Raw genomic sequence first — 25,518 nt, 5'->3', positions numbered from 1 at the left:
TTAATCATTTTAACAGAAGGTGCATTCATTATTGTTAAAGCTCCTGTGAGGAGTTTTTCCCAAATTAAATTCTCATTACATTGCACTATATGACCTACAAAAGCAAACCAGACCATCAGTGACTAGATTGATTTTTTTTTAATGCTGGTGGGGGGTAGGTGTCAGACGAAGCGATTAACTACACGCTACCTTTATTTGCATTTTTCAGGGCAGAAATTTAAAGTGAGTGATAAAGAAAGCAGCATGAGACGCTCAAGCATGTACAGGACAAAATCAGCAGAGATCAGAGGTACGGCTTTGTCCACAGGGGGCGCCAAAATCAACACAAACAGAAAGTTCCTCACAGGAGCTTTAAAGGAGATCTGCCACTTGGCATTTTGATGTGAGTTTTCAGAGCAACACTTGAGAAGCAACAGGACTCCAAACAGGGAGGTTCAATGATGTGCAGATTACAGATGCATTCTACAAATGTCAAAAAGAGCTATCTTTAACGCCATGGTCACATATGGCAAACAAATTATTTGAAATAATAAAATAATAAATGATACAACAGGTCTTAAACCTTAATGTTAAATAGCTTAGAAATGGGAATATATACTGTAGATAAGACTGTAAAAGTAACATTTAGCCCTTTATTTGAAGTAATTCAGCAAATACAATGCAATGAAAGTGAAAAATGTAAATGTTCACCTCAACAGACAGTTTGTAGGGGGCTATTAAAAAATCCCATGAAAGTGTTCACATAAATGACACATCACTACTTAAGTGGGCCGGGAATTTGTTGACACACACACACATACACACACACACACACACACACACACAGTAACACTCCTGTGTCTGTGGAGCTGGGTGTTGGGAACCTGTCCACACGAGGCGCTAGTTGCTCAGACATCAGCCGGCTGATGAGGTAGATCTGCAGGGTGTAGATCTGCGCGGCACCTCTCTTCTATCCGCTGTGTTTCTGTGTGGGGCGGACAGCTCAGCAGCAACGTCGCGCCTACCTACCAGCTCCAGGAATGGACTGACTTTCTAGCTTCACCACGACCACTGACAAATCCTCTGTTTCTCTACCGACTCCTCGTTTCGAGAGACAAACGTTCAGAGTTTAACTCAAGCCTGGGATGGTTTTAATCTGAAGTTTATTAGCCGTCTGCCTGAGCGACAACACAGATTAAGTGGGTTTTTTTCACTCGCGAGACTTATTTGTAGCCGTTGGACGAAACGGGATTCAACTTAAACGAACCCGCAGACATTTTGTTATTTCTGAGATTTAGACCGTTTTGCCTCTTTACTTTTTCACCAGTGTGTGCGCAGCTGGATGAAGACAGCGAGCTCAAACCTTTAAGGACCTCCACAAGACGAAGGAAGAAAGCATTTACCCTCCGCCTGCTGGCTACAGCCAAACAGCGCTGTGTACATAACGTTATTAATTTACATGCGTTGAGCTCGCATCGCTGCCGCTCGCGCGTTCAGGCGGAAAGCTTCAACAGCGATGGATCATTTTGACTGACAGCTTCTGAAGAATTAGCTAGCTTAGCCAGTGAGGAGCCAGCACTGGTGGTTGTTTCCTGCTCGCAGACACAGTAAATACAGGGTTCGGACAGGTACAGCTGAATGCTCTTACATTACCCCGACAAGGCACCGACTCCTTTAGTTACCTCGCTAACGGTTGCTCAGCACATTACTCATATCCAGCTGAATTTTTGAGGGGGCTCGCTAGCCACCGTTAGCTCGGCATCCTGCTAGCGCTGGACAGCTCCTGTTTAAGGCTGGGCTAGCTTTGGACAAAGGACCAACGCGAGGAAAAATATAAACACAGGGCACTCAGTGGATCGTGTTCGGGAAGGACAGCACCAAACAAGGAATTGACATGATGTTTCCACAATCAAGACACTCAGTAAGTGCACCTTTGTTTCATTTTTTGTTTAGAAAAAAGGTACTTGCTCTACATTACGCACTACGTGATTTACCCGGGCAGGTTAGTTAGGTAGATGTAATTTAAATAGAGGAATCATAAGAAACTTAAAGGATTTTCGGAGGGTAGTATGACTGCAGTGTCTTTAAGTTTTGCAGTAGATGTTCGTGCTATATAGATAGAAAAGTATGGTGTAAAGGGAAAAAAACAATATAATTAAGTTTAAAACTTTTTTCCAGATGAAGTCATTCTCCAAATCAAACACCTCCAATGAATGCTGTCATATTTCACAACCATACGATTTTCACACCTTTGTGTCACTTTAGTGTCAATTGACTGCATTCACCAAAATGCAAAAAACAAAATCCTGTTTCTCAATATAAGCTTTGGTCTTTCTACAACAAAACAGAAGTGGTGTCATAGTATAGAACCTGAACCACCCAAATTCACTGTACACCATAATGTGCAGGTGGGTGTATTTTGTGACTGGAAAAAGCAAACATCTATGTTCCCCTAAATCTCAAGTTTCCATGGTAACAGAAACTCAGTCCAGGCCATGCATTCATCAGTGATGAGCGCTCTTTGCCCATTGGTCAAACATTTATGTTAAGTGACTGGCAGAGCTGTCTTTCCTGTCTTACTAGTAATAATGTCAGTAGTGATTTGTAGTGTAGTGATTCTTTGAGCTGAGGCCTTAAATTTAAATTTGTTTCTGGTTAGGACCTTCATGCAAATTCAAAATAGAGACTCTCATTTGGCTTATTTGGGTTTCATAAGAAACCTGCATAAAATCGAAATTTGGGGGCCGACCTGTGTTTCATCCTTGCATGGACAAATATAAAAAAACTGTATGTGTTTTTGTGCAGCACAGGTAAACACAACCACAAGAAGACTGTTGTGTTGCAGGGATGGTGCCCTCTGCTTCTCAGTGGCATCGTCTTGTCTGTAGATCTTTTACCTCTGAGTTGTCTGCTAAAGCTAGAGCCTGAATGTCTTCTGTGACATGAATGTTTTGCCCTTTGGCAGTCAGTCTGATTGTGCCTGTGCTCTGGTGCTGCTGCTGATGTGAGCCAGATGATGTACGTTCACAGACAAGAGAGCAGGATGAGAGAATCTGGGAAGCTCTGGTCGCAGCCTGGCTTGTCAGATGAGTGGAATCCTTTATAAGTGATGCGATTCACTGAGTTCATCTTCAGTGTTCTGATACTGTTCATCTGAAAGGATGATTTTCTTAGAACAATTTCCAACTGCAAATAATAAAACAGCTGCTACAGCTTTGGCTGTGCTTTCTGTAGACGTACTGTATATCTGTCACTATCTTAGCGAAGCTTCATGCCTAATTTTGAATTAAAAGGGAAACACATACTTTCAAAAGCCTTCAGGGAGTCTAGTGCTTTTAACTAACCTGAATATTTCATTCTACTGGACTGTCTGGTCTGAAAGGTCTAACGTGTCGATACATTTCTTTGAATATGATCATTATTTAGTTTTAGTAGCCCTCATCTGATTACAGATCCAATCAAACACAAAGCTGTTCGATACATCGTCACACCCTAAAATTCCCGTATTAATGAGCGATAAATGCTGCCGAACGGAAAACATCTTTAATAGGGCTGCAATTTTTTGGACAGAGTTGTAATGCCACAAGAGAAGGTTCAGATCTTTGCTGCCAACTTGTATTTATTGTTGATGCCACTGGCAACTTCCTATTTACAGTGGCAAAGAAGAGCTGGAGCTGATTTCTGGCCATTTATAATGTGACAATAGAACAGTGCAGTTCGTTTGGATCTAGGTGCCCTGTTTGTTTTTCACTTAGGATTCCTTCAGTGTTCATCTTTCTAGAGTATCGTTACGAGAGCCAAATAATCTGCAGAGTACTCTCCTCCAAACAAACTGACTGGTGATTCACACCCGCAAGAAACTGAATTAAGCAGTTTCACATTAACATCAGTGATTCTCTCAGGCTCTTCTGCAGACAAGAGGGAGAAATGTGTCACAAAAAGTTCCCGACAGAATTGTTAATAATTCATAGATTTTTTTTGTTCAGCTATGACCGTCTTACACTTAGACTATTGCCCTGGTATTGGATTGTTATTCGGTATGGGACGATTCATAAATTCAGAATCAGTATCGGGGAGGAAAACAATTGTATTAGAGCGTCTCTATTATTCCGTTTAAAATTAAAAATAGGGACAACTATTCTTGTAGATGTTCAGATAATACTCTCCTGCACTTTTCCGAAAAATCATTGGGGCAAGATGTCACCGCAGGGCCCTGTTTTCAAACCACCCTCCCTCCTGGGTGATGTCGGGAAGCAGTCACCTCCTGATGGGGTGAGAACTCTGTCACCTTTTCCAAGGTGAGAGCATCTGGGCCTCTCCGCTCCTGCCTGCATGCCTGCCTGATAGGATGTTATTTTTCTAATCCAATTGAGTACCCTTATGCTTGTTGATTGGAGTATTAAGACCCAACACGCAGGATTAAAAAATGGGGTTTGGGAATTTAGCATGTCTCTTAGCTGGCGCTGCAGCTGCTTTAGTCTTAGCCTGCTGCAACAAGCCATTTCAACCCCCCCCACGCACACACACACACACACAAATACCCGTGTGTACTGACCCCCACCTTCTACTGTGTCTTCAAACATAAATATACTGTACACACACACACACAAACCCACACACAACATCCCCTTTCAATCCTCTTTCTCCTCCGTTGCTGCTGCTGTCACAGAGGCCGGGGGATGGAGAGAACGTGTGACACCCGTATAGATATGAGTGTCAAAGATAAGGAGCAGGAGGATGAGAGAGACTAACAGCACTGCCTCATAATGACAGATGATGAATCTCTCAAACTGACACGGCTACTCCCGAATCTGCCTTCCATTTATTTCCCTTTGTTTACTCGATAGTAACATTACCGTAAAGATTTAATACGGTGTATGATTTGAACAAAAGCCTCATATTTCCATTGTGGACGTGCACCATCAAGGATCCTCTCATGGAGAATGTGTCTAGTTCAAGCAGCAAAAGACTGGAAGAGGAGCTGTATTGTTAATATTATTGTTAATGTTGGACATTGTGGTTACATAGCTTTAGACTAATTTTAAGTCATTTCCTGTGTAGATTGAGTATTTTAAGTTAGGGCTGCAGATTATGGCCAAAATGATGATCACGATTATTTTGAGATGACGTTTATTAATCACAATTATTTATTAACTTTAGGGACATTTTTATTTTAGTACTTTCACATTTAAATAAATGGAACGACCTTTTTGTGCTGCATCCTGCTCATGTACAAATGTTGCATCAAACTAAAAAATTAGGTTCTTTACTTTGATTCGGTGCATCTTCTAGAGGCAAAATATATATAAAAGCGATTGCATTGGTAATTTTAGGCTCGAAATGTGTTTGAAATGCCATACTATGTAGTACGTACTGATTTGGCCAAAATGTAGTATGCAGTATGCAAACAAATGTAACATTTACAGTATGCCAAAGACACCCGGATGTCATACTGATTCGGAAAAGATCTCCAGTATGCATCGGACCAGTCTATCTCACGCAGGCTGTTGTTTACTTCCGCTCTCCACAACTGGATTCTGGCGCCTGGCGTTACATACAGCCAAATAAATGTGAACAGCTCCGTACTACATACTACCACCTAACGCAGTATGCAGTATGTAGTATATAGTATGGCATTTCGAACACAGCCTGTGTCTGTCTTTGGGAGCTGGTTGGATAGGGTGTCGTGCTGTACAACCTCGCTGTTATGGAGGTCTGACTTGACGTCGACAAGGTTGGGAAGTTGCAACGTTATTCCTCTTGGCCTTCATTACACTCTTCATACTGCACTTTTGGGTGTTGATTCAGGTGGTTGAACAAGTTAAGTTGTGTTGCTTTGTGGTACAGACACAGGCTTCATGTACGCTTTGCACAGAATTTTTTCTTGCTTAACATCACTTGCCCTAAATCAGAAATACCTCCAAACAACCGATGACGAGCCGATTCGGGGGACCAGCTCTCAGGTCTTTTGTTCCAGACAGGTGACTTTAGTTTCTCCCGACTGGTCTCTGTTGTTTGCTCTTCCACTCTGAACTGCTGCTGAAAGGTAGGCGCTCATGACATGACATGCCAGCTCCCCCAAAAGTGAAGCCAAAACCTCTCGATGGCCCCCTGGGGAAGTGGCTTGGCGTTGATTTTATTTAATCGTGGGACGCCAACATTGCGATCGAGATAAATAATATATATTTACATATTAACACAAAACAAGAAAGATTGTACTGTCTAACACTGGGTATGGCCATTTTCTTCCCCATATAGATGGTTAAGTTTTTCATTCAAGACATACTCATTACTAGCTCAACATTCCAGTTCAATAATTTGTATTAGTTATATGGAAGCATTTTGTTTAATCAAGAGTTAGAGTCTGGTAGCGATGCTTAGGTGTCTTTAAAAAGGATAAATGGAGCAAAATTGCTTTATCTGGAAAACAATGATTTTGTTCCCTTCAGTTGTCTGTCCCATTTAGATACAAGAAAGAGGTTTAACAGAGCCTCATGTCTCTTTTTTTTAAGTCATTCGTTGCATTTTAATCCACTGTCACAGGTTATGGAGCACAGTTCATTGGTTTAAGAGGGAAAAGCCTCATTTGATAGTTGCACAGTGCCTGACCCAGTTGATAGCATTTGCCATATTGTTTGGGTGTTGATTAATCCTAATGCAGCTCCAACAAAGCTGGCTGTGGCGTGAAAGTGGAGCAACAGAAAGGCACAGCGCCAAAGCCGCAGAGTAGAGCGAGTAATGTGGAGGCGAAATCTCTCAAGTCCCCTGAGCCCATGCTCGACTGTGGAGATGGCCACAGGTTGCACACACACACACACACACTCCCTCCTCCTCTTGCTTGTCTCCCTTTATCATGCGTTTCCTCCCAGATCTGATGTAGTGGTGGGAGGGTCAGGGGCAGAGGGTGCACAGGCATTATTAAGCCCACTTGAATTAACAGGACAGCCCCCAGCCTTTCCTCTAAAGCCTCCAGCTGGGGGGAGCTTAATCCCCATGGTCCCCTGTCTCGCCCATTAAACAAACTCCCCCCCCCCACTCCTGCTTCGTTGCTCTGTTGCACACACACTCGCACACACTTACACGTGTTTGTGTGGCTGTGTGTGGGGGGTACTGGACATTAAAGACTGCACACACACACACACAGAAGAAAGCACAAATCCGACATACAACACACGAACACACACTTTAGCTCTCTTCTCTGCTGGTAATTATGCCTCCAGTAGTACATGCATAGAAATAAAAGGATTTTTCTCTTTCACCAATGCAGCATGAACAACAAGGACAAACACACACACACACAGACAGACATTCTTAGCAGCCTCAAGGGTCTTACCTGCTTTTTGTATCCAGGGAACAAATTGAATGTGGGGCTTGACACATGCAGGGCAGCAGATGTCTGGGTCGTTAAGGTTAGGCCAGCTGATTAGCATGACAAACAGAGCCCGGCAGCCCCTCCCCCCCGAACGCCCCCCCTCTCTGCAGGAGGCCCCGCTTTTGAGTGGCTGAGTCGAGGCCACGGGTCACAGGTGATGTTGATTTTTGTGAAGGGCCACAGTGGATGATTGTCAAAATGCTTTGGGGTCGGTTGAAAGGGAGGGGAGTAGACTGGTGCAACCCTTCTCTTCTTGAACACACACACACATTGACCTGGACTCAAGTATAGACTGTGAATTCACATTCAAACATTCTGACTTATAGCCTTCTTACAAAAGACCTTTGCACCCAAGCAGCAGACTTTAAGCTATTAAAGTCATTTAAAGCCTTTCTTTTAAATGGTTACAGTTGGAAGAAATGGACAAGAAAGAAACCCAAAAGACATCCCTCCTTACACCCCCTAACCCACTCTAAATGTTTCACAAATGGTAACAAAACTTAAAAATGGTAATTCAGTATTCCTTTTTATACATAGGTCCTGCATTAACTTGTGTGATTGTCAGTGGAGCTCAATTTGTCCAGTACTGTCTTTTGGATGATGTTTTCTTGGGTGGATTAATAGATGTTGATGATAAATTTGTTCACCAAGTGATGGCTGTTAATATGCCCTGGGCGGCATGCCCCAGTAGTTTGTGGAAAAAACATGAATTAATGTGCATTTCCCTTCACTTTTGTTATATAAATATATTCGGATTGTGTGCAACGATATCATCAATGGTTGGCACTTTATTGAATCATGAATTTCTGGTGTCCTCAGTAAAGCGGAAAGTTCAGTGGAAGTTACATGCGTCTTTAAAAATTCGAACGATTCTCATTTGAATGACTCAATATCGATTAATAAATCCCGAGATCGATCTTTAAAAATATGTATAAAAACGTTTCTGATCCGTTTCTGAGCGCTCCTGAACGCAACACGACTTAGCCGAAACACGGCACATGCCCGGACTTATTTACTGCACCTACTATGGAGACTTCAGTGATCGCCGACGGACTCTTTTTATCGTGTGTGCGTCCATGAATATATAAGTTACTTTTGCACAGATGTTTATGTTACTCACTGTTAGCGTCGGCTTTGGCCACGAGTGTATTTTCGGCATATTGTACAGTATGCCTTTTCCCATAACTCTCGAATCGAATCGGGACCTTTTGAATCAGAATCAAATTGAATTGAGAAATCTTTATCGATACCCAGCCCTAGTCATAAACGTAATTTATCCACCAAGTCTGTTTCCATTGCACTTTATCTTGTCCACCTCAGCAAAGTGAAAAACACTTTTATAGTTATGATTCTTGTTTAGGTGCCGGACAAAACAAAACAGAAACAGACGGCAAACGCACCTCGGTTATATTATATTCAATCTCTGTAGATGATCATACTTCCTCATGTAGACAGCCCAGACACTCACAATAGATATAAGTAAATGACAAGAGAACTACATAGCAATATGCGTAGAATAATATAATGACAATAATATATAATAATATATGTAATTTTTAAACGTCATATTAATATATACATATTGCGGTTGTCTAACATGTCAAAACGTTATTAGTTTTACAAAGCAAGCGTGATTAAGTGAGCATGTGTGCACTCAAGATTATCAGATTAAGTTAATATTGACTGTGAGATGATGAATATGACAGTAGTTTGTCTGTTATTTCAAATCTATTTTCTTAACCGGGGATTTCTAAAACAACATCTGTGTTTGAAGCTCAATGTTATACAGCTTTAGGTGTGGTCACAGTGTGAATTCAGCTAAAGCAAACAAGCACAGAGGCTGACACACACAAACCATCTGCACCATCCCTGTGGGTCCCACAGCGTACAGCGGAGCCGCCTCTGGGTTGATGGAAATACTGAATCAAGGCGACAGAAAACATGTCGCCACTATGAATGATGCAGTGCCCTCCTGGCCCAATCAGTTACAAAACTTTCACCGCATGGTTATTTATTGTGGAGTACAGTCTGGACCATTTAGAAAGTAAATTTTAAAACAACATTAGCAGAGACATATTCATCAGGAAAGACGAGACAAAGAGAATTAACCCAGCTTATTGCCTGGTTTAACGAACTTATTGTGATAAAAATAACCAAGCTGTGTCACTTTTTTTCCCAAATTACAGTGATACAAGGTCTCTATGTCAGATCTGATATAAATGTACACTGAGTGCTATCTGTACTTCTTTGTCTGCCTGGGCTACTTGGCATTTCATAAAGTACTGCAGCAAATTCACAAGAGACACGAATCAAAATAAAAACAGATGTCTGCTGAGTTGTACCATGTTTTCTGTTTTGCTGAAGACTGCGTGAGCAATGTGAGCTCACTGATATGAATATTTGAGTTTCTGCAGCGTTTATGGGTGTGCATGTACAAAATAGCCTTATAGGCATATTTGTGTGTGTCTGAATGCACTGAAGGGTGTTGTGCGTCAAGAGAAAAAAAGTAGAATGGTAATGGATTTTGTGCTTGTGTGTGTTTGCATGCACGCTTGCACACACAGTTGCGAGCTCATCGGGTGGTGTGTGTGTTTTTGTGTGGGAGTGTAGTTTGGGGGGTGGGGGTGGTGGGGTTGGAGTGGAGCGGCTGCATCAGTATTCAGCAGCGGCTCCCTACGAGGAGTGTGTGGGAGGTGGGAAAGAGGGAGGGTGGCGGCGGTGGGCAGGGCAGCCCTTCCTCAGAGCAGAACGGTGCGATGGCTTGGAACAAAGCGGCTCGACGGGGGGCTGCTTGATTGGCCCGGCCCAGCCAGGGCCCCCCTAGACCTGCCAATACGCAATGCACTGCACCAGCTCAGACAAGAGAATTAGCTGCTCTGTTTGTGTGCCTAAGAGCAATAAGGCCCAGACTGGAACAGTATGCCGCCTCATAGCCACCAAAATCTCATTCAGGCGACATGAGGATTCACAGCAAGGCAGTGAAAACCTCCCTCCCTCTGTCTGTTTGTCCAGGAGGGGGGAGCCGCTGAGGACAAAAGTGCACTACGAGACGGGTCTGGGCTCTGTTGTGTTGTATTCAGACTACTTGTTGGCAGGTATTGTCACCACCCTGCTGTGAGGTCGGCGCCCCGCTAGTCCTGAGTGCAGCCAGTCCCATCCTTATTATGCATGCTTGATATTTGCAACAGGACACCCTGTCAGTTGTTAGACACAGGCTAAAGAAATGGTCTCACTATATGCAGGTATTAACACTGAAAACAGGGTTTAAAAAACCAAAGAGGCTGCATTGGTATGGATGTGTTGCGATAACAGTGTACTTGCCTTTAGGCCACCAATAAAGTGTGTTGCTGGATGAATTGGGGTTGCATTGTTTCAAAAGTTGAACCAGGTTTTGTTTCCCTCTTTAAGGAGTTCTAGTGCAGGCGTTGGTACATACGAAAACGATCGGAAGAACAATGTCTGCTTTCTCACCTCTGCGTTGCTTTCCTATTTCTTCCTAAAATTGAGTTATTGGACTTTTGGTTTTGGTAAGTTACAAATAGTGTTGGTTGCATTTGACCCACTTCTAGCGTTTGAAATGTGTCGGGGTGGAGGGGCTCAAATGATGTTACAGCATCTTGCAAACACTTTGTTTATTGATTGTTAAGGCATGCTTCATTCACACTGTCAGTGCAACATTGATTTTTGAGGAGCCGGTCTGAACGTGGCTTAAGACAAGCAGAATTTTTAATATTCACGTATGATAATCTAAAGATTAGACTGGGACTCATTAACAAGTATTCAAAATTAAAAGACTTGAATTGTTGTCGAGGGAGAAAAAAGCTCTACCTTTTTAAAACATTTAACTTGTGCACACATCAGAACTTAAGTGCGGGCGCCTCTGTCGAGCAGATGAAACAGAAGTTCCCCTGGTGTCAGCCTCATGCCAGCGCTCGAGCTTTCTACTTTCATTGTCCACTTATTTGTTGCGAACTTTGGGACTAATCTTCCTTTCCTCCCTCCCTGTCTCCCCTCCTTCCTCGGCTGTTGTAAGTAATAACCTTGGTTTTACAAGCAGGCATCAATCATCCACACAACCGTACTGGGTGTAATCTTAAAGCCCCCCTTCTGCGAAGCTGGCTTTAATCTCAGCCATGGTCTCCAAACCCACAGCCCTGTCGGCCTCACCACTTTCCCCACTCTTGACAAATTGCCCATTTCCCTTGGCTTTGCAATCTCGGCACTATTTTCCTGTGTGTGTGTGTGCGCGTACGTGTGTGTGTGTTGAGTTATAGAATGCCAACCCCCACCTTGTGTCTGCTATGTTTGAGTACATGCTTGTGTGCGTGTGTGTGGTTAAAGTCTACTACATTTTTGTGCATATGTGTTTGCAGGGCAGTGTGCCTTAAGTGTCATGTTTGTGTGTGTTTGCACTGCGCGCTTGGCTGGCCTTGCACAGGGGGTCAAGATAGTTCTGCAGAGCAGGGAGAGAGGCCGAGCCATGCCAAGCCTATGTTAGCAAGGGCACTTCACTCGAAGTGATAAAAGTAGAATAATCCCCTTTAAAGCGTCTTAACGAGGTCAAATCTGTTGGGCTGCGAGGGGGAGGCGTGTGTGTGTGTGTTTGTGTGTGTGTGTGTTTTGGGGATAACGCTGCAGAAATGGGGGTAAGCCTTGGCTTGGTTCGTGAGAGATAATAATCAAAATCAAATTCCTGGCCCAAACAGGATTAGGCTCTCCCCGCGCTCTAAAGCCCCTGTCCAGAGTGGCTGAAGACACAATGCTATTCCTCAGCCTCTTGCACACACACACACCCCAAACACACACACACACTGAGCAGCTAACAGCAAGGCTCGCTTGGCCCAGACAGAGTTGGCCGGGGTGAGCTTGGACGCGAGCCAGTTAGCCCTGTCCCTCTCTCAGATCACTGGGCACATACGCTTCAGTCCAAACACTAATCTGGGATATTTAGATGGAATTGTTTGGTTGGAGCTATTCTTAGATGGAGGATGTGATCTTGTTTGGTGCGGCTGTATTAGCAAAAGGCTTAAGCCCTCAACGTCTGGCTCTGCAAATCATGTCATGATGGATTTTCGCTGGGAAGTTTGCCTACATGTTAAACACATCCTGCATGTGTTGTGTTCACCAACACACACGTCAGGGCCACAATTATTCATTTCAGTGGGCTGAAAACTCAAGTACTATTTTACAGGAAATGGGAATATCTTTGGAGACAGCACCTCCCTTTGCATAGTTGTGTTGAATTACTCCAAATGCATCACAATAATGAAACACCACTTTGTATACCTGCTTTCAGCACTTATCGTGAAGGCATTTTTCCTAGACCACACACGGCACTCACATCCCGGCTTTAATTCACCGCCATAATTTCTAATCTCACCACCAAACTGAAAAAGGCAAATGATTATTTTGCTTTCAGCGGGAATACTTATTTTCCTTCATTGTGTTATCTTTGAATAATAATGTGTATGCATCCATCCTCCGCACTCTGAAACTGGGAAATGGTGAGTGTGTGATGGACGGAGGAGGCTCAAATGGCATCCTTGGGACTGTTTCTGTGGAGCCAACAGACAGCCTGGCGTTGAGAAATAGGCCAACCGCTCGTCGGCGCAGATCTACTGCATTCATTTAAAAGTGGGAGTGAGATAACATCCAGTCATTAGTGAGCGATTACAATGCCAAGGCACCATCCCTGCCCCCAACACACACACACACTCATATATACCACACACAAACACACTCCAACTGAGATGTAAACAGTCAGGCAGTGCTCCAGGAAATACAATCCCCACACTGCTTCTCCCCTCAGGCAGGATTTATAGCGAGGAGGATGTTTTCCAATGCATCCTGCTGTGTGTATTGTGTTTGTGTGTGTGTGTGTGCTCTGCTGCATGTATGTACTGTATTCATGTGTTGTTGGTGTGTCTAATCACTGTAGTGTGCTCTGTGTGTGAAGCCCCCCCCCCCCTCCTGTAATCTCCATCCCTTCCTATCCCCTTTGTCGACTGATCTATGGAGCAGAAACAGCCTTAGCCTGATTCTTATTTAAAACAGACATTATGGTTCACAGTAGATTTCACATGGATTGGACCAGATGATGAGGCCAGAAAGGGTGGGAGTGTGTGCGTGTGTGGGTGGGGGTGACGATGAGTGGGCTTTGGGTTGGTGTGGGGGTGGGGGAGGGGCAGCAATTTCCTGAAACGATGAATCCCATTTATTCGCTGAAGACTGTCTCAATTGCCTCAGCAGCGCACAAAGCTTTTTAATGCTTTAATTACGTCTCAAAGGAGCAGGGCAGAATCAAATTAGAGATTGTCCTACATTTAGGTGCTGTGTGTGTGTGTGTGTGTGTGTGTGTGTGCGTGTGCGTGCACTATTCAAATTCAGCATGTGCGGCAGAGTGTGTGTGGGCTGTCGTATCCTTGTGTATGATTCATGGCAGTGGATATTTGTTCCTCTGGCAGCCAAGCATCATGCATAGAAGCTTATCACACCCCACACACAGATGCGCACACGCAAAATCCGTCCCTCACACCTATTCAACGTTAAGGCTCACTGTTTTGCTCTAACACACACTTATCTTTCTGCGTCACATTCACACTGTCCATGCCTTTCCTCTGTAATAGAAACAAAAGCATGCACGCACACACAGACACACGTTAGCCTAGCCTCACTCTTGCACAAACACAATTTCACTCACAGCGTGTAGGTAGCTTTTTTGTCACAGCAGATGGCATGTGTCACAATATTACGGCAGTATTTCATTAACGTTATGGGCATCCATCTGTTGTGGGCTCTCAGGCCCCCATAGAGCACCTTGTTTTGGTCACTGACAGAGAGAGAGATAACAAACATTGTTATTTGTGTGTATTGCACGGGGCCAGGAGAGGCCTGCATAGTCTGGTTGTGTTGTGGCATAAAATATCAGGGCCGCGCTGAGAGGGAACGTCCTTCACACTCCTGCAGTTTGCTGGACGTCTTATACAGGATTTAGTTTGTTTAACCCTGAACTTGATTGAGAATTACTGGTAGATTTTTGGCAGAAACATATTTTACATATTTAGTAAAGTAGAAATAATTAGAAATACAACCAGATTGTCTTGTTGGACCTAGAGTCTGTCTTGTCCTTTGGCTGTATGGTTTCTGTTTATAACAACAAAACCGTTGCTTAAATTGCCAGGTTCCCTTCCTGTCTTGTTCGCTTGGTTTGAAGAGAGGATGTATATTAAAATCACCTCCAGCCAAACTTTCAAAATATCACCAGCCGTCAGCCAAATAGAGAAGGTGAGGTGTGACAGTTATCTTGTTGACCCAGGCAACCGTCTTGTTGACCACTGCCAAACACTTTAGTCCGGTTTGCCCCTGAAGGCAACCATTCCCACATTAAACACCTCCAGTATTTATTGCCCTCGTTGAGAAAAGTCATCTCCCGGATGATTTTCTCCAAACTCAAATGATAGAGCAAATAAAAACCCAGATAGAAGCATGAGTGTTTTTAATCCACAAGGAAGAATCACTGATACTAAATGAGCTTAACCACAGCAAACAGCATTTAGAAATGTGAGTATGGCTGGTAAGCAGCTGGTGGGCAACATGTCTCCAAGAATATGGTTTTGTATTCCATTTATCACTACTGTCTACTGGTATTTGTTCAGGCTTTAGACAGATCTTGGTCTTCTTTTCCTGCTGTCTCTCGTCTTTGTCTTCCTCTGCTTGTCTTCTCTGCCTTCCTCTGTATTCCCCGTGGAGCAGGATGTCCCACCTGGGGCTGTTGACTGACAGAAACTTTGGTATTTTAAACGTTTGCATACTGAGCTACACCGTGAGGAAATCAGATCTAGGGCAACAACTCTACCCTCAGGCACAGGGGCTAACCTGTAGTGTTCAGAAACCCTGCCAGTGCAGGGAGCAGTTATTGCAGTGTGAGTTGCACTGCTGCCTGTAGCTAAGTGCCTCGTGTTGACACAGACTCTGTGTGGCACAGACCCATATAGCCGAGCTGTTGTTTGCTTGAGTCCGGTCCGGGCCGTACTGGCTGCAGAGATAATGGAAAAGGTTATATTGCTTTACAGTCCAAGCTTCTGTCTCTGAGCAGCTGCTTGGTTTGTGTGGATTCAGGGTTTCTGTGTGTGGTGACTGCACAGTAATGTCAGCACTTCTCATGACATTTGAAAGTGTAATGGCTGCGGTCACTGGGCTCTCCACTGTTTCGCAGAGGACTGCTTTATTTTCTCTTTTAACCTTGACGTTTCTAATTTTTTCTACTTTTGTAGGTTGGTGTTAATATTTTAAACAGAATCTAATATTTAATTTAATATTCAAGATGATATAATTACGGTGGCCTGCAAGGGCAAACGTGCTGCAACAGCCCAAACGATTTCGATTAGAAGGAAACGAGCTGCAAATTCAGAAACGATGTAAATTAAAAATCATGCAAAAGTCCAAAACAAATGCAACGACAGAAACGCGCTGCAAATAAAAAAAACCTGCTGCAAAAAGCCAAAACAAATACGTTAACATTAAACGTGCTGCAAATACAGAAACGATGCAAAGTCAAAAACACACAAACCCAGAAAACACATGCAAAAGAAAAACGCTGCAAATACAGCCCTCACAACGGAAGTGCCGAGCCGGACAGGAATATAACACACAAGAGAGGAACGCTGCAAAAAAAACAAACATATAGTACCTCTTGCACACTAACAATGATACACATGATGTCAATTGTATACAGGATCCACAGATACATTAGCTTCATGAATGAAATGCAAGGAAATAACTTCATTTGGCTAAATATAATTAAAATGAATTAATATGAATTAATACATTTGATTTAATCTGTGATAAATACCTACAGACTAATCAATTTATTCATCTGCAGGGGGGCTCTTTTATATATTAACAAGCTACTTACTGCACGGCTTAATTCTGTGTCTTTACATGCGTAAAGCTACGGCTCGAAATCTTTCCATATACACATAACCTCAGCTGCGAGTCTATATTAACCGTGGAAGATATCGTCGTTAGGACATAATTAAAAAAGGCAGCTTCGTGACACAGAAAACAGCCCCCTGGACTCTGACATCGGGGTTGATTAAGACACGGTGGGGATGGAAGATTAGCATCAGTTCGTGCCCATCTCCAGGGGGCCTAAGCGGGGGTTCGGATGGGGAATCTCACTGGTGCCGAACCCAGCAAGAAAACCACCGCGCTACTGTCTTCCCTGTTCTCAAAGTGAGCGGTGTTGGTTTCTGACTTAATGGTAGCAGCCAGGCCGTGGCTTCCGCTGCGGACAAGATAACCCCAAACACCCGAACTGCCTTTTGCTAGTTTAGTTAACACGAACACTTCACTGTACTCGGAGCCCGATACCGGACAGAGTAATCATAAAGAACCACTAGCTGCACGGCTAACAGAATTAGCAGCGTTTTTCTTTTGCATGCGTTTTCTGGGTTTGTGTGTTTTTGACTTTGCATCGTTTCTGTATTTGCAGCGCGTTTGATGTTAATGTATTTGTTTTGGCTTTTTGCAGCAGTTTTTTTTATTTGTAGCGTGTTACCGTCGTTGAATTTGTTTTGGACTTTTGCTTGTGTTTTTGAATTTACATCGTTTCTGCTCGTTTCTTCTAATTGAAGTCGTTTGGGCTGTTGCAGCACGTTTGCCCTTGCCGGCCACCGTATTTAATCCCAAAATTACACATGATTTAACCCCTTGAAAAAAATTTATTCCCAACACTAAACCATGTTCGAGCCCAGCAATGTCTACTGTGCCACAAGCAGAAAATAAACCAGGCTTAAAAGCATTCAGGATCTATTCATTTAAACTGAAGCAATCCTGTTGTTTAGCTATTCTCGGGCCTTGGTTCTGTGAATGTGAAGCAGCCTGTTAGTAGTTAAAAGTAAAGCTGAGCGACGTACCTCGGGGAGCAGGCTACAAAGCGACAGGTCATTCCCAACAGCAGCGGGCTAGCTTCCCGTAAGTGCTGCAATCAGATTTCTGATGGTTTTTTATGCCTGCTCAATCATAGTGGGAAAATGTCGATCCCTCTTCCCACCTGACCCATTATGCAGCCTGCTGAGAAATAATGAGATTTTGTCCCTATTTGGGTTTGATGCTTGCTGTGCTCTAACACACAACCAGGCCGTCCACGGCTGCCTGGGGAATGTAGTGTGGGCAGAATTACAATGAGGGCTAATAGCTACATCCAGGCTATTTGAAAGAACGATGATGTAGCTTCCTGTATGAGGCCCGAACTGAGGCTTTATGACTTCACATGGGTGGAATTCACTGCTCAGTTTTATCCAAAATGCCTTTCATTGAACATTTATAGCGTGGCAGGTCAAATTATTCAATAAACTACAAACACTAGCTCGGCTAGTGCTAGATCTCACAGGAATATGAACCATGATGACATCATTTTGGAGACATACAATGCATTGTTTGTGCAGAGAGGTCGCTGTGTAGGGATTTTTCTTCACAGGAACGTACTAACCTATAACCCTAACCCATAATAGAGACTTTATTGAACCTTTCCAGCCTATGGTACTAGGTTCTTTCTGTTTCCATTTTAATTTACAATCAAGTCAACAGTGGGACTGATCAAGTTAGTAATTGTGTGTTATTGATGTTTCTTTAGCTCAATAAATGAATTATGAAAATATGGTAATGATTCTGTTCTCATCCATATAATCTTAACTATTTCTTGCTTAATTGAGTAAATGACATTAGTCAAAAATACGATTATTAATGTTAAACCCAAGTTTACGTCCACAACTGTGTTTTTCCAACCATTGAGCACACAAATATATTTAATTTTCTTTAATATAGGAAGCATCAAATCCCGGCACTAAATACACTGAAACACTGCCGGATAGATTAACCAACTAATTTCTTCATCTACAATCAATTGTACAATCAATTTTTTGTCAACATTATCCAACTTGCCTTTTTTGTCTGTATTTTGTTTAGCTGGTGTTCTCTACACATTTCTGTGACAGGTGTTGTGTTTGTTGTAGTCGTCCTCTTGGGATGTACTGCCACATCTGCTTGTCCAATTACAATCAAAAGCTCTTCAACAACCCCTTAAATACCTGAAAATTCAATTTAATAGTAACTCCTGAGCATCAGTGTTCAATCTTCAGGAGCACCACTCCAACTGTTACAGTGAGCCAGGCAAAAAAAAAAAACCTGTGCCCTTTTTTTAAAATATGCAAATGTTGTTGTTAATCGTGTGCTACAAGGTTATACATATCCACACTTCAAGTTTGGGCAACTAGCAATCAAGACTGTGAGATCAAAGCAGTTTGTTGAAGTAGAGATTTTTGCGTACCGTTAATACTGCGATGTAATATACTGTGTCTTTGTTTGTCCTCTCTGTCAAATCTTCTTTTTTTGCATATATGAGGCAAGTTTTCTTTACCAAAATTAGCCACAAACAAACAAATAATTGTTTTACATGTATGGTAAGAGAGGGTTTTATCCATGTGGCCATCTCGACTCCACACCAAGCCAATCTCTCATATGAACAAACTATTTAGTGTGACGTTGAAGTGTAGCAAAGAGGAGGAGGGAATTTAAGAGACTTTTTATTTGGAGCTAAGCACCTCAAAGGACTCAAAACCAACTGAACCATTACCCTACAATAATATTACAAGTGGGTGTTACCACCATTATTTGTACTTAAAGAAAATAAGTCCAGCATTAATGGGTCTCACCCAAATTGATTGTTGCCTTAACAATAAGTAATGCTGAAATAATAACACACCTTCGATTATAAGTTTGTTTCAATCATGTGTCATCAGTCATTAGGCTGCAATGGCCCCCAAACATGTGCTATTGTTCTTAACGGCTGGGGGTTATAACTTGCATGGGCACTATGCCGCCTCTGCCAATGCCAGACCAAGGACAGGAGGACTCTGGGTTCTGTCTATTGAAGGTTACACAGGGGTGTGTGTCGATGTCCATCTAGAGCTAATTGTAGCTGTGTGTGGGTTTGTGTGCAGCCTTTGCATAATTTCACAGTGATTGAGATAACAGAACAGTGCAAAGGCAGGGGTTTGAACATCAGGTAGAAACAATTGGGATACATGTTTCTGCTTTTAGTCTTGTGTCTGCACAGAGTTTTAGGCATTTGCCCCCTTGTGTTTGGAAACATGAGTCAATCCTTTTTATAAATGATGTATCTGCTGGACTGTGTGAAATTGAATGTTGGTATTTTTCTTATTTCCTCCACTCTGCTCTCTTTCTGTGTTGTTTACTCGTTTTCAGCTTCTTTTACTCTTCATGTTTTAAACCTCTTTCTTACCTCTTTGTGTTTTTCTCTTTGACAGGCTTCATCGCAGCAGCTGAAATTCACAACCTCTGACTCCTGTGACAGGATCAAGGATGAATTCCAGTTCCTCCAAGCACAATACCACAGGTGCTAACCAAAACACACACACACACACACACACAACTACACACAAATACACATAAGATATAGTTGCATACCACAGGCTGATTGCTGTAGCTTTTTGTAATAAGGAGTATATCTCCAGGCTGTACACGTATCACTTAGTGTTTTTATTTATTGAACACAGTTTTGTAACTGTAGCTATGTTGTTAAACTGCAGAATGAAGCAGCAACATGGCTGCTTGTCTTGACCAGACACAAGCTTGGGATATTGGCTTTTTTAACACTTTCACATCATGTGTCACACTCAGTAACGCTTGGAAACAAGCCCACTCTAAGAACTGAGACTCTATTTCCCCTATTTGAACCACACCTTGTGTAGGTTCCTTCCCTCATAGGAGAATTAAGTTGTAAAATAAAGCAGAAAAATGAACTTGAACTCAAAGGACACCTCAGTGGTCTGCTGTAATCAGAATGTCTGTCTGCTTTGTTCCACTGTTTCTCCACTCTTCCACCAAACTGTACACTGAGGAAACATCGTTTCTTGACTCATACCCAAATCAATCTCGTTTACCTTGGGCTATTGATCTCCCTTTCCTGCTTAAATACAGCTACAGTGCCAGAAGTCTGAGGCACTTCCAAAGTGCCTGGTTCGACCTCCAGTGATCTGTTTGATAGCAGTTATAAAGGGAGGGGACGCCACGGGGTCTGCATCTCAGAGAGAGATCCTCTCTTTGTGAGAATGGAGTCTTTGAAGCCCGCCTTCCTTCCTGAAGAGGTTGGTTTGTTCCTCTGTACCTGTTCTCCCACAACCTTCCAGAGGCTTGCCTCTGCCGGTAACAGAGACGGGTGAAGGCAGATGAAAGCCTGGCAAATTGTGTGCAAAATCCCTGCTCTGGTCTGATCGCTCTTGTTTGCAGAGGAATCTGAAGCAGCAGTAACACCCTGCGCGTTTTCCTCCTCGCCTTTGGTTTTTGTAATTCCCACAACGGTGAGCATCACCGTTTAACCCTCTTCAGAGAGCCAGGGCGCAGTTGAAAGAATACCTTTTTTGTCTGAGCATACAGAACATGCATACAGTGTCTATTGACTCAGTAGGGGGGGCTGGGACGGGGTGGCGGGCTTGGGAGCTACAGACGAGGCTTTGTAGCACTCTGCTGCTGCGATGTGCTTGTCTGTAGCTGAAGCCTTTAAAAGGCAAATGTACCGCAGGCGTTCCCCGGGGTATACTAGCAAGCATTGTAGCTGTCGCTGTCTTCCTCTCCCCGCCGCCCTCCTCCTCCTCTGCCACCTCTCCTCCCCTCGCTCACATGCATAAATAGATCAGGGAATACATAAATCAAAATAAAGATGACAGCAGGAGCGATTTAGAGACGGAAGAATCGGCAATAAAACTCCATCAAAGTGTCGTTTGAGAGCAGCGGTGCAGGCCCGGGGGCTGCTGAGCACCAATCAGAGGAGGCACAAAGCCAATCCCAGGTAGGCTGGCAGCAGGGAGCCCTGTCGTCATGACAACCCACCACACAGCCTACGCATGTACACGGGGATAGCAGGAAGGGTTTTATGTAGGAGGGAAGGGGAACGTTTTGGATAAGTGGAGGCTGCTCATACACACACAGGATTGGAGGCAGAATAAAACTGCCCATCACCCCCAACAAAGAAGCATCCCACATCCCCCTGTGACTGCTGAGCAGTTTGGATATCTGTTGCGTGCCATGTCATAAGCTTCTGTGATCATCCTGTAAGGTGGACTTTCTCTGACTGTCTCTGAATATGTTGGACCTCAGGGCCTTGTGCACCTGTCACCTGTTTTCTCTTCCCAATCCTCCCTTAAATTATTGAATTATGATCCATATACAGATGTAGATGCAGAGTTAATTTAAAAATGTTAACTTTAAGATGTGAAGTGTTTTTGTGGTACACGTAAAATCCTTCGTGGTGTACTAGCATTAGCTGGTGTTAGCATTAGCTGGGATAGCCTCTAGAATCCAAGACTCTGTATGATATATACATTTGTCAAAAAACACTTGATCCATTTATTTTTGCCCAATCATATCTGGCATGTGCAGTGCGGCAACAGCACAGTAATGACATCTTAAAAACAAGGATGTCCCCACTTTGTAAGATCCCATTTAGTTTAATACCACTTGCAGAATAGTTACAGCAAGCTGTGAGATTGTTAAAATCACATTTTTACTTTAATTTGACTTTGTTTTGCAATTAAACATCATTCAAGTTAGCATAATTGCACAAGGCCACACGTTTAGACGGAATAAAAGCTTCTCCGGGGACTTCAGTGAAGTTAATTGATCACAGTGACATCAGAGGGCTCATTAAAGGCTTTTAACTTCCTCACTTGGTGAATAATTAGTGTTTTTGGGGAGCACCATGAGAGCGGTCAGATTGATTTTGGATCATTTATTCTCATTATCTAATTTCTGTGTGCTCTTTTTCTGCACAGATATGAAAAGCAAGAACAGTTTGTAAACTAGGTTATTGTCCTTAAACCTTTATAGACTCATTCTCTAATGGTAGAAGTACTTTAGAAGCAGTGCTGATATTGGCAGCTGTTTTACATTTAGTGTTAGACTTCAGATGAACATTTTAGTCACTTTTACCCTTTATAGTTTTCGTCCAGTTTGGTCAGTAAAAAGCCCCCCTCTCCAGTCTCCCTCATCTTGTTTTTACCTGTTTACTAAAGTTAAATTAACACTTTTAATTTCAGCAGATCATTCGTACAGTAAAAGAACAATGAGGGCAGAGCCTGAAGTAGAAAGCCTGGGTTGACATTGTCGTTATCTCCAACCGGGATAGCCATGTACAGGAATTAATTACTTGTATTTTGACAGACAGCTTAAACGCAAAGTGGGGGAAAATATGCATTATGAATGTCTGACAGAACACCACAAATGTTTCAGTCCAGTCTCATCTCATTAACAAAAACAAAACATACCAGCTGTCAAAGTTTTTATCATCAAAGATCTATTTTTAGCTCGCCAACCTCTTGTCTTGGTCATGGTCGCTGACGAACATTTTTCGTCTTTATATTCGTTAACGAAATTGACACTGCTCAGAAGAAGCTAGCCAGGCCTCATGCACCATTGTAAGAAATCCTGGAGTTATCTTTGATCAGGATATGTTCCTTTAAATGCCATATAAAATGAATTTCAAAAATGTTCTAAACTTAGGAAACTTATGTTCCAATGTTCTAATGTCTGTAAGTAATAAAACAAACAAACTCCAGCTGCTGTGGTAATTATAGAGGAATCACAATACTGTGTTTGAGTGAGCTCACATATTTGGCCCTGTGTAACACTGTGTTCCGCCTGCCATTTAAAACTAACAGCATTGAAAGATTCATCCAGCGCTCTCTGTAATCGAGCTGTCATTCCTGCAGACAGCTGAGAAGAACATCCCAGCATAAATATACACACCCCATCAAACAGGTTTCAGACTTATCCTAAATCTGAAACTATCCACCGTGTGCCTGTGCATATCTTTATTTGATCTGAGCCTTATCCAGTCCTCACATCGGATGATGCCTCCTGAGACGACACGTTGTAACTGGCTGCTTCAATCAAAGGCATCGAGGGGAACTCTTCCTTTTTTTTCCCCCCTCTGTCTCTTTCATTCGACGATCAGGGTGACTTGTTGACACGTCCTCCTTTGTCCTGTCGCCTCGCGTGACATCAACACTGACATGATTTCAGCTAATAGATGCTGCACAGACTGGGTCGCAGGGGAAAGCTCCAACACTATATTTAGACTCTATCACTGCACTGCTCCTCTCTGATGCAGAAGACATTTCTGTAAGAGTTCAGTACGACTTTGACCTCCTCCTCTCAATCGACACCTTGTCAAACGCTGGCAGCGACTACAGAAAGGTGAGGACGACGGCAGCAGCGATGATGCCATTGATGGAGGTTGTGATGATGATGATGATAAAGATAGTAATGGTAACGGAGATGATGACAATGGAGGTGGTGCTGATGATGACGAAGATGGAGGCAGTGATGAGGGCTGAAGTGAGGATGAAAGTGATGACAGTGCCGTTGGTGAAAGTGGAGGTAATGATGATGAAGGGGGAAGAAGTCACCTGGTGTCAGCACTTTAGAGAGAGGGCTGTCAAGCTGACTAACAAGGTCTGACTCAGTGCTCCTCTCCTCTCTCTCTCCTTTTGCAGTTTGAAGCTGGAGTGTGACAAGTTGGCCAGTGAGAAGTCAGAGATGCAGCGCCATTATATCATGGTGAGTAAAGCTGTGTGTGCCACAGTTTGTTTGACCAATGTAATATGTGTTTGTTGTGTAAACTCCCCCTCTCTCTTAATGAATACTCTTTCTCTTTCCATCCCGCTGCGCCACAATCATCCCTTTTGTAGTCGTGTTGTTCTCTCATGTCTCTTTTCTTGATTATCATTTTAAAATTTCCCTCATAATAGGTAACTTTAGTTTATTACAACCTCGCTCTTATTTTCATTGCTTTGGCCATCTGTTCTAAATACTCAGAAACATTTTACAAAACAAGGAAATTGCTGAGATCTTAGAACACAGTAACTGCTAAACACTAGACCATCTGGGCAGGAAACACGAGCTGTTCGGCCGTAATACATGTTTTTAAACAGAACCAAATGGAGATGAAAAATCTAACGATTCAATCAAATCAAATTCAATCAAAATTTCTACTCACTGATAAATGAACACAAAAAGGGGGCACTGTTTTCAGGCTCCTACTTCAGTTCACTTTGTGGCAAACCCTTCATTAATTGTCTTAGTTTGATGAATTGCAATGAGAAACACAACCAACTGTCCTTTAGCGCTTTCTGCCTGTTAGAAAAGTGTGTGGGAGTGTGCAGCCTTTTTGTTGGAAAATGTTCAAAACAATTATTTGCAAAATGAATTAGTTACAGTCTTTGGCCTGTGTGAGAGGAATGAAATTAAAGAGTAAATCACTGTCGACCACCACAGCCGGGAATGTCTCCATTTTTTAAATAGAAACAGAAGTTAATATCATTTTATGGAGTAAGTGTGCAACACTCACCAACAAAATGACTGCAGCCGTCCCTTTTTTACAAATGCATTAAAACAATATTTTACTCACAAAGCCCTTTAGCAAGCGTATAAATGAACAGTCTGTGTGGAGAGCAAAAGCAGGCGGAACATAATGCGCCGTAATGACATCCCGGCTTTCATCATCGGCTATCTGATGATGATTTAGCTTCTTATTAATCTCTATAAACAGACGTCTGCAGCAAGTTCAGCTAACAATCTGCTCCTGATCAAATATACAACTTGAGACAAATTCCCTTGACGCTGTGTCACGAAAGCACTTTCCTGACTTCCACGAATGCGACAGAAAGTATTGGTCAGACCTCCGATCCACAAACAAGCATTTTAAAAGTTGTTTTCTTCTCCTCTTGAGGACAGACTTTGTACAGAACTTTTTACTTATCTGAATCATGATGTTGTAAATTCAGCAAACTTAAGACCTAAAGTTAATCTCAAGAAAATTGGTTTCTTTTTCAGGTTCATACCGCTGATGTAAGCCAGGGTGCAGCCTCTGTGTAACTGACTATTTACAGTGAAACCGAGACTCACCAGAAACAGATGAACGGGCGCTCCTCTGGGGGATTTAATGAACCAAGAAATTACAGTGATTATTTTGCTGACATACCTGGGGGGGAAAATTTGCTTAACTTTTGATCTGAACACACAGTTGCTTCTCAAGTTACTAACTGTAAACAATGCAGCGCCAAAACAGGAAGTCTTGGCTGGAAGTC

At 42.8% G+C, this 25,518-nt stretch overlaps 1 protein-coding gene across 2 annotated transcripts in view; it reads left to right on the top strand.

Annotated features, from left to right (window-relative positions):
* The first annotated feature begins 1,029 nt into the window (after window positions 1-1,029).
* Window positions 1,030-25,518, top strand: part of tle5 (TLE family member 5, transcriptional modulator) — a 41,498-nt gene continuing 17,009 nt past the window's right edge. For both annotated transcript variants that reach the window (XM_069679525.1, XM_069679524.1), the window contains exons 1-3: window positions 1,030-1,900; window positions 19,681-19,769; window positions 23,926-23,989. In XM_069679525.1, the coding sequence (XP_069535626.1) occupies window positions 1,874-1,900; window positions 19,681-19,769; window positions 23,926-23,989 (180 nt within the window). In that variant the 5' untranslated portion in view covers window positions 1,030-1,873. The remainder of the gene's footprint in view (window positions 1,901-19,680; window positions 19,770-23,925; window positions 23,990-25,518) is intronic.

The sequence above is a fragment of the Semicossyphus pulcher genome, unplaced genomic scaffold (genome assembly GCF_022749685.1).
Source record: "Semicossyphus pulcher isolate SPU_LCO1_2020_fin unplaced genomic scaffold, fSemPul1.0.p SCAF_4, whole genome shotgun sequence".
Lineage (NCBI taxonomy): Eukaryota > Metazoa > Chordata > Actinopteri > Labriformes > Labridae > Semicossyphus > Semicossyphus pulcher.
The sequence above is the reverse complement of the archived record's forward strand: the minus strand, read 5'-3'. Positions and strand labels throughout refer to the sequence as shown.